At 43.5% G+C, this 10,471-nt stretch overlaps 1 protein-coding gene across 1 annotated transcript; it reads right to left on the bottom strand.

Annotated features, from left to right (window-relative positions):
• Positions 1-214: 214 nt before the first annotated feature.
• Hrnr (hornerin) lies at positions 215-9,965 on the bottom strand. Its single transcript, XM_087897295.1, has 3 exons — positions 9,901-9,965; positions 8,975-9,134; positions 215-7,055 (listed from the first exon to the last, which is right to left on the bottom strand). The coding sequence occupies exons 2-3, from the start codon at positions 9,110-9,112 to the stop codon at positions 1,137-1,139; spliced, it is 6,057 nt and encodes a 2,018-aa protein (XP_087753421.1). The 5' UTR covers positions 9,113-9,134; positions 9,901-9,965; the 3' UTR covers positions 215-1,136.
• Between the last annotated feature and the right edge of the window lie 506 nt (positions 9,966-10,471).

Below are 10,471 nucleotides of genomic sequence, written 5' to 3' on the forward strand. Positions count from 1 at the left end.
ACATCACAGGTGAATTAGGGGAGGGGACTAGATGGGTGTGGGCATGGGAACAGGAAGATTGGGTAGGGAGAGGATGGGGGAAGGGAGTACTGGAAGATTTTAAATTTTCTATGTGGATAGTCTTTGGGTTATGGAACTTTGGGAAATAGCTACTTGCACTGGTTTCTAGTTTGACCATTTGTGTGAAGGAAGTAAAATGAAACAAAGGACAAAGTTCAGTATCTAATCACCACTAATTTATTGCCGATATCAATGCAATCTAGTTATTTGAATCCAAAGACTTAAAGCAAATACATTACAGTCAAACAAAGAATTCTATGACAATGGTAAGCTTCCTTTCCATCTGGCTACTGATGATAGTTCTACACAGGGGGAGAGTACATTACTTGTATTTCCATACTGTAATATGTCGAAAGAAATAAAAACAATTTCTTACAAATGGAAGTGAAGATCTTTCTTGCCGAAATCAAGTTAAAACTCACGCTTGGATCCTTTGGTCCTGTACCACTTTTCCAATGGATATAGAGAAACATCTGAAGCAAAAACTTAATGACATTTATTCACCTACTGATTTAAAATGTACCAAAGAAGTCTCTTGGTGATTTGGGTAAAAATAGAAATCACTAATACTCTATCCTGTTTTTTTCCTCTTTCTCCTACCATCTAACATTAAAAATTAAACTGTGTGCTGACATAAGATAAAGCTTTGGCAACTGCAATGATAATACATTTATTATATATAGTTCTTTACAAATAAATGTATAATTTATTACAACTTTAGCATCACCCCAACTAAAATATAATTTTCAGATAGATACCTTAACCAAACCCCATATTCTTTAAATTATTCTTCCAAACTTAATCCCACTAAACCCCAAAGTTTTAAAGTTAGTCTTCAAACTTATTCCCCAAACTAAGCATTTATCCAGTGCAATATCCTAAGTATCCCAAATATCATGCATTATTTGGGAGGAACTCAGTAACAAGGAATATAGGCTACGTTTCATTTAAAAGAAAAGAATGAGAGCAGATATGTCCAAATTGAGAAAGAAATTACATGAAAAGTTCTACAATTTCTCACTTCTTAAATTAAGATTTAAGTTGATTATAGCTCATTTCCTTACTTACTCTGAGAATTAGCGTCTCTGCTCTTGGACATACTCATAGAGGGGAGTGCTGCTATTGAAACTGTGAGAACCCAAGCCTATATTTCTCATTCCAGAGTTCCCTTCCCTGATGCTCTGATAGTCAGGGTCACCTTGTCTATGGTCTGCATTGTAAAGTGACAATTGACCAGTAATATTGGATCTACTGTGTCCACGTGGAGGTGTAAATTGTCCGAAGTCACAACCTGAGGAGGTTTCTACTTGCTTATACACACTTACTGGCTGGTTTTCATGACAAATTGAGGGGTTACAGTAAGATTCCCAATGGTTTCCACATCTCCCATATGATTGAGGTTGCTCATAACTAGAATATTGGCCATATCCAGAACCACATGATCCAGAGCTAAATGAGTTACGTGAATCACACCCATATTGTTGCGAACTAGGACACAGACCAGATCTGGGACAATTTTGAGTAGAGATAGAAGAGGGATATGAACAAGACCCATACTGTTCCGAGCTAAAACCCTGACTACACCCAGCCACAGGTGTTCTCTGGCTAGAATAATGACTTGAGGGACATCCATACTGGCCATAGTTAGAGGACTGACTTGAACCAGACGCTTGTTGACTGCAGCAGGTAGATTGGTTTGAATTAGATCTGCACTGACCATGTGAGTATGACTGTCCATAGCTAGAAGATTGATTTATATTAGATCCAGATTGGGGGTAAGAAGACTGACCAGGACTAGGTATTTGATTACCATAGCCAGAACAATCTACTGAGCCAGATCCATACTGGCCAAAGTTGGAAGAGTCTCCACAGGTATTCCCACTACTACTACAGGAGGAAGAATGATAGGATGCAGGCCTTTGGTGGTCATAGCTAGAAGACTGCCAGGAAGATGAAACATGCTGATCACAGTTAGAAGACTGACCTGAGCTACAGTGATGAGGCATGGAATGTGGCATTTGTCTGGATGGTGAGCAACTTTGTCCACTGCTAGATGAAGAACCAGTGCCAGATTCATGCTGACAACTAGAATAGGACGGTCCAGATGAAGAATGTTGTTGACCACTAAAAGAAGACTGACCTTGCCCAGATCCATGTTGACTATAGCCAGAAGACCCTCCTGAGCCAGACCCATATTGTTGGGAGCCACAAGACTCCCTTGAGCTTGACCTGCTTCTGCTGTTCCTAGATGACTGGCTCCTTCCTGACCCATGCTTGCCATAGGTAGTGGACTGACCTGAGCTTCCGCTTGATGAGTGTTCTGAAGAAGTACCATATTTTCCAGTACCAGATGACTGTCCTTGCCCATATCCTTGCCCTGTGGAGCCAGAAAAGTGTCCCGATGCAGAACCAGATTCACCTAAACGAGAAGACTGTCCTGACCCAGAGCCACTTCTACTCTGCCTAGAAGACTGGCCTGAACCTGCAATGCGTTTTCCATTGCTGGAAGACTGACCAGAGCCAGTGCCATGCTGACCATAGCTAGAGGATTGACCACAACAAGAGCCATGCTGATGACTACCTGCTGACTGTCCAGAGAAGGAACCCTGTTGACCACCAGCAGAAGACTGACCTTGCCCAGATCCATGTTGATTAAAGCCAGAAGACCCTCCTGAGCCAGACCCATATTGTTGGGAGCCACAAGACTCCCTTGAGCTAGACCTGTGCCTTTCTTGGCGTGAAGCAGATCCATGGCTGCTTCTTGATGATGTGCCACGTTGGGTACTACCAGAAGTCTGACCTTGTCCAGACCCGTGCCTACCAGAGACAGAAGTTTGCCCTGATGTAGAACCGTATTTCCCTGAACCACAAGACTGTCCTGACCTAGAGCCTCTTGTACTCTGGCTAGAAGACTGAGTTGTCCCTGAGTTGTGTGTCCCATAGCTGGAAGAGTGACCAGAGCCAGAGCCATGCTGGCCATGTCCAGATGACTGTCCAGAGAAGGAACCCTGTTGACCACCAGCAGAAGACTGACCTTGCCCAGATCCATGTTGATTAAAGCCAGAAGACCCTCCTGAGCCAGACCCATATTGTTGGGAGCCACAAGACTCCCTTGAGCTAGACCTGTGCCTTTCTTGGCGTGAAGCAGATCCATGGCTGCTTCTTGATGATGTGCCACGTTGGGTACTACCAGAAGTCTGACCTTGTCCAGACCCGTGCCTACCAGAGACAGAAGTTTGCCCTGATGTAGAACCGTATTTCCCTGAACCACAAGACTGTCCTGACCTAGAGCCACTTGTACTCTGGCTAGAAGACTGAGTTGTCCCTGAGTTGTGTGTCCCATAGCTGGAAGAGTGACCAGAGCCAGAGCCATGCTGGCCATGTCCAGATGAATGTCCAGAGAAGGAACCCTGTTGACCACCAGCAGAAGACTGACCTTGCCCAGATCCATGTTGACTATAGCCGGAAGACCCTCCTGAGCCAGACCCATATTGTTGGGAGCCACAAGACTCCCTTGAGCTTGACCTGCTTCTGCTGTTCCTAGATGACTGGCTCCTTCCTGACCCATGCTTGCCATAGGTAGTGGACTGACCTGAGCTTCCGCTTGATGAGTGTTCTGAAGAAGTACCATATTTTCCAGTACCAGATGACTGTCCTTGCCCATATCCTTGCCCTGTGGAGCCAGAAAAGTGTCCCGATGCAGAACCAGATTCACCTAAACGAGAAGACTGTCCTGACCCAGAGCCACTTCTACTCTGCCTAGAAGACTGGCCTGAACCTGCAATGCGTTTTCCATTGCTGGAAGACTGACCAGAGCCAGTGCCATGCTGACCATAGCTAGAGGATTGACCACAACAAGAGCCATGCTGATGACTACCTGCTGACTGTCCAGAGAAGGAACCCTGTTGACCACCAGCAGAAGACTGACCTTGCCCAGATCCATGTTGATTAAAGCCAGAAGACGCTCCTGAGCCAGACCCATATTGTTGGGAGCCACAAGACTCCCTTGAGCTAGACCTGTGCCTTTCTTGGCGTGAAGCAGATCCATGGCTGCTTCTTGATGATGTGCCACGTTGGGTACTACCAGAAGTCTGACCTTGTCCAGACCCGTGCCTACCAGAGACAGAAGTTTGCCCTGATGTAGAACCGTATTTCCCTGAACCACAAGACTGTCCTGACCTAGAGCCTCTTGTACTCTGGCTAGAAGACTGAGTTGTCCCTGAGTTGTGTGTCCCATAGCTGGAAGAGTGACCAGAGCCAGAGCCATGCTGGCCATGTCCAGATGACTGTCCAGAGAAGGAACCCTGTTGACCACCAGCAGAAGACTGACCTTGCCCAGATCCATGTTGATTAAAGCCAGAAGACCCTCCTGAGCCAGACCCATATTGTTGGGAGCCACAAGACTCCCTTGAGCTAGACCTGTGCCTTTCTTGGCGTGAAGCAGATCCATGGCTGCTTCTTGATGATGTGCCACGTTGGGTACTACCAGAAGTCTGACCTTGTCCAGACCCGTGCCTACCAGAGACAGAAGTTTGCCCTGATGTAGAACCGTATTTCCCTGAACCACAAGACTGTCCTGACCTAGAGCCTCTTGTACTCTGGCTAGAAGACTGAGTTGTCCCTGAGTTGTGTGTCCCATAGCTGGAAGAGTGACCAGAGCCAGAGCCATGCTGGCCATGTCCAGATGAATGTCCAGAGAAGGAACCCTGTTGACCACCAGCAGAAGACTGACCTTGCCCAGATCCATGTTGATTAAAGCCAGAAGACCCTCCTGAGCCAGACCCATATTGTTGGGAGCCACAAGACTCCCTTGAGCTAGACCTGTGCCTTTCTTGGCGTGAAGCAGATCCATGGCTGCTTCTTGATGATGTGCCACGTTGGGTACTACCAGAAGTCTGACCTTGTCCAGACCCGTGCCTACCAGAGACAGAAGTTTGCCCTGATGTAGAACCGTATTTCCCTGAACCACAAGACTGTCCTGACCTAGAGCCACTTGTACTCTGGCTAGAAGACTGAGTTGTCCCTGAGTTGTGTGTCCCATAGCTGGAAGAGTGACCAGAGCCAGAGCCATGCTGGCCATGTCCAGATGAATGTCCAGAGAAGGAACCCTGTTGACCACCAGCAGAAGACTGACCTTGCCCAGATCCATGTTGACTATAGCCAGAAGACCCTCCTGAGCCAGACCCATATTGTTGGGAGCCACAAGACTCCCTTGAGCTTGACCTGCTTCTGCTGTTCCTAGATGACTGGCTCCTTCCTGACCCATGCTTGCCATAGGTAGTGGACTGACCTGAGCTTCCGCTTGATGAGTGTTCTGAAGAAGTACCATATTTTCCAGTACCAGATGACTGTCCTTGCCCATATCCTTGCCCTGTGGAGCCAGAAAAGTGTCCCGATGCAGAACCAGATTCACCTAAACGAGAAGACTGTCCTGACCCAGAGCCACTTCTACTCTGCCTAGAAGACTGGCCTGAACCTGCAATGCGTTTTCCATTGCTGGAAGACTGACCAGAGCCAGTGCCATGCTGACCATAGCTAGAGGATTGACCACAACAAGAGCCATGCTGATGACTACCTGCTGACTGTCCAGAGAAGGAACCCTGTTGACCACCAGCAGAAGACTGACCTTGCCCAGATCCATGTTGATTAAAGCCAGAAGACGCTCCTGAGCCAGACCCATATTGTTGGGAGCCACAAGACTCCCTTGAGCTAGACCTGTGCCTTTCTTGGCGTGAAGCAGATCCATGGCTGCTTCTTGATGATGTGCCACGTTGGGTACTACCAGAAGTCTGACCTTGTCCAGACCCGTGCCTACCAGAGACAGAAGTTTGCCCTGATGTAGAACCGTATTTCCCTGAACCACAAGACTGTCCTGACCTAGAGCCTCTTGTACTCTGGCTAGAAGACTGAGTTGTCCCTGAGTTGTGTGTCCCATAGCTGGAAGAGTGACCAGAGCCAGAGCCATGCTGGCCATGTCCAGATGAATGTCCAGAGAAGGAACCCTGTTGACCACCAGCAGAAGACTGACCTTGCCCAGATCCATGTTGACTATAGCCGGAAGACCCTCCTGAGCCAGACCCATATTGTTGGGAGCCACAAGACTCCCTTGAGCTAGACCTGTGCCTTTCTTGGCGTGAAGCAGATCCATGGCTGCCAGAGGAAGGGGACTGACCTGAGCTCCAACTTGATGATGTGCCACGCTGCGTAGTGCCAGAAGACTGACCTTGTTCACGTTTTTGTCCTGTGGAGCCTGACATCTCTCCAGATGTAGAACCATATTCACCTACACTAGAAGAATCTCCTGACCCCAAGTTGTTTTTCTTCTGGGTAGATGACCGGCTTGACCCTGAGTTATGTGTACTGTACCTTCTTGACTGACCTGAACAACAACCTGATGATTTTCCTGATTGTACATCATGTTTTTCTTTATCATAAGGCTGATATTGGCCAGATCCTTTTTTACTGCTGCCAGCAGACTGTCCTGATCCAGATCCATGTTGGTGGTTATCAGAAGTTTCCTTTGAATTACATCTCTTGCTGTTGCTTGACATGTGGTTTGATCCCGATCCATGTTGTCCCTCTTCATATTTCTCACTGTTTTTGAAGTGGCTTGAAGTTGACCTTCTTCTTTCTTCAGAACCTTGTTGGTTCCCTTTCCTTGGTTTTCTACAGTTAGACTCAGAATTGTGTTGACTTTTTCCTCTTGAACCCCTAGAATAAGCATCATTCTCTCCTGCACTAAAACTTGAAGAACTTGAAGAGGCATCTTGCTCTTTGTTGTCGTTTTCTTCTTCACTCTGTTCCTTTTGTTGCTGGTGACTGTGATTTCTTTGCTTTGACCCTGAAGCTTGGCAGTAATCTCTGCCAATAATTTTGTTACAAGCCTGAGATAGCTTGACTATCATGAGAAGATACTCAGTAAAGTCCACTTTGTTGTTATGATCTCGATCCAGGCTTTGCATGATGATTTCTACCGTGTCCGGATCATCTGGATTCTGTAATGAAATTCAGACAAATCGAGGCTCTGTAACTATAGATTGTAAAGTAAGCTTTCCCTTTGTGAGAAGTCTGTAGAAATGTCAATATTTAATAAATTAGATTGAAATTGAGTGCATAGTTCATTTGACTATGAAGAGGAGAGAGACAGAGAGAGAGAGAGAGAGAGAGAGAGAGAGAGAGAACCTCTTGAGCATGTAGTCAAGCCGTAAATTGACAAGAAGAATTAGCCAGGTGGGGATACAATTGAAAGGTTGAAGCGAGCAAGTGGTCCAATCTTTTTTGATTAAAAAAAAGATAGTAGCTGATAACAGTTCTTTGGAGGCCAGGCAAGTATGATCCTGAGTTTGCAAACAGCATGGGTAGTATGAAAAGTTCCTGAGTTCCTTGGAATAGAAAGTAAGGCTTTGTCAAAAAAAAAAAATGAAGGAAGAAGCAAACAAAGAAAGGAAGGAAGTAAAGGGCAATGGGCATTAGTTAATCAAGGCTGATTAGCTAAAGTAGAAATAGTAATTGTAAACACCTGCATGAATTATATTTATATTTTTTTCCAGTTAGTTAATTTGCTAGTTACAGATTTTAAAACATTTTTTTTTTGGGTGGGGTATGTGTTATTGCTGTCTACATAGCACTGTATTATGAAGGGTCTAAAGCAGAGAAGGATTTCAATGGTTATGCTGCACATTATGATACATGCCCCATATCCCATCCCTCTGTAGGTGGAGGCACTAACATCAGGAGTTCAAGGCCATTTTCTGCTACATAGCAAGTGTAAGGACTGACTACATTAGATGAGACTCTGTTTTAATAAAAATGAGCAAATCAATAAAACTTAAAAGGTAAAGTCTAGTGGTTTGATATACAAATGTATAATTTGTTATAACTAATATGAGTGCATCAAAGGGGAACCAATTGTGATTCAAGAAAGGTTAATGAGAGAATATGAAGTCCACTGAAGGATGGGTTAGAACTAGCTAAGTGACGAAAATGGCAGGAGGAAAGAATCGGGAGAAGATGCAGACAGAGGTGATGCTATGAACAAAGGGTGAAAGGGAAGAGAAGTGTGGTTTTATCTAAAGAACTTACAGGAATTCCAGAGTGCTAATTTAGTACAAGTAATAAAGGCATTCAGCTACAGAAATAAATGCAGACTAGATCATAACTTTTAAATCATGTTAAGGAATTTTGACTTTTATATTAAGAGCAGATGAGATATTTGGAATTTGTATGGTGAGATTAGAATAGAAAGTAGCCAGAATGAGAGAACTAGTGGTTTTGATGGAGAAAAGTAAAATGTTTTTAAAGTCCCTTTATGAACTGGACAGAGATTAGAAGGTGGTAATATATTCTGAGAATGAGGAAATCATTACTAATTCTGGAATTCCATATGGCATTAAGGCAGAAGGAATGAGTTGAGAGGGTAAGATGACCCTTATATTTGACATAAAAGACCTATAGTCATCCAAGTGGCAGTCAGTAAGCAGTTCCCACATGTTTCGTTTCAGAGCTAATAATTTTAAGTTGCTTTTTTTTGGTGATTTATAGGTTAATACAAATTTTCTAAACTTAAGAGGCCTTAGATTACCAGAACCCTAGGAGCAGGCAGCAGTTTGGACTCTGCTCTAAAGAAAACAAAATGTAAGCATATGAATTCAATCTATTTTGCACATTTTCTGAGGTTCATAAGAATTGCTCTCATAGACACGAAATTTTTAAGTATATGAATGTGCCTGTTGTTTGATAGGGTCATTTTAACTTAATTATGTTATAGAAGCATTATTAGTCAATGGTTTATGACATTTAAAGTCTGCCAAATTTAGTTCTCTATTACCAAATAGGAGAGTCTTCTCTGGTATTTGACATATAAACAAAAGGTAGAGAATTTCTTCAGCATTTAGTTCTGGTATAAAGTTCTTACCTTTAGAATTTGACGAAACTCATTTTCTAGAAGTTCTTTCATTTCTTTTGGGCTCAGCATGTCACATTTCCCATACTCAGTGGCGTACTGGTAGAAAACTTCGATGACAGTGACAATGCCTTGCAGGAGTTTAGGCATCTTGTTGCAAATTCAAGTGAAGCTAGATTGGGGAAGAAGAGATTGATCTCTTAGTGCTTAAACACATAACTACTTCCAGTCATTTGTGATAATTATCAGCCGTGATTAATTTTCTTTCTATACTAGTTAAGAATGAATTCAAAGTCGAATAACTTGTTCCAGCTGTGTAGCAAGAGAGTGATGAAATTAGAGCAGGTGCCCTATGTCTTATTTCAGTTCCTGAATGGAGGTAGGGGAGACTCTCCTTGTTGGGCTCCCTGATTTGTTCCGAAGCTATAGAAAACCTGAATGTGCTAATCCATCCATGCCTTAGTTCTTTTTAGGTCTCAACCATCACAGTACAGGGGACAGACATGTCTATCCAAGAGCTCCAGTGGCTAACTTGGATTTTCAGTTTCCAGGATAAAGAAAGTAGAAAAAAATGAGCAGAGCCAAATGCAGGGTAAGGTGATAGGAGCTGAGGGAGCTCCTATCAGACAGCTTCAATTTTCATTCTTCAATTAGGACTGTTTCTCAGGGATTTTTGCTTATACAGTAGAGAGAAAAATGAGACAAGCTGCCAAGGGCTTACTTACTAGGTTCCTAAACTCTCAAGAAAAGATCTCAGGTAGGTACTATAAACAGAGTATTTTTATATAAAAGTCCATCATATTATACTAAAAAGTAAGCTTTTGAATATAATGTGGACTTTAGTATTTAATATACTATACAATATATAAGACTATATAATTGGACTATAGTATTTAATAGTATTTATTGTCAGTAGAACTGAATGGCTGTTCACTTACCTGAGTCACCAGCGGAACAGCAGGATGGAGACTGATGTTGCTTGCAGGGTGCTGCTCATTGGAAACACTGGCCTTTATATAGGGACAATGATGGTCCATCCTAGGGAGGAGCTGCTTCCTTTGAGATGTCCTAGTTCACTCCTAAACAAGTCCAGCTCCTTCTCCATCTCCACCTCCCAGGTGTTTATCTTCTTACTTCCTTACATGTGAACTGGAGATTGCAATAGTAGTTCCCAAATCTGGGCTAGTACCAGCCCCACCTGTTGAACTCTTAGAACACTTTGCAGAAAGGCTTTTTTTTTTAAAAAAAAATTAAAATTGTGTGTGTGTGTGTGTGTGTGTGTGTGCGTGTGTACACCCAATGGTGTAATGTTGCATTGACAGCCAGATGTATACTTTAATAAAAGTTGAATGGAACAGCATGAGAATCCAAATGCAAAATAACCATGGAATTTGATGTTCAGAAGAAACCTGAAATATTACATAGTCAGATGCACCCACTTTAAACTAGTCTAATGTAAGAGATTCCAGCCAAGGTGACGTCTAGGATTTTATCAGCTCTTGGGAGCCA

Source organism: Myodes glareolus, chromosome 17 (genome assembly GCF_982192425.1).
Source record: "Myodes glareolus chromosome 17, mMyoGla1.1, whole genome shotgun sequence".
NCBI lineage: Eukaryota > Metazoa > Chordata > Mammalia > Rodentia > Cricetidae > Myodes > Myodes glareolus.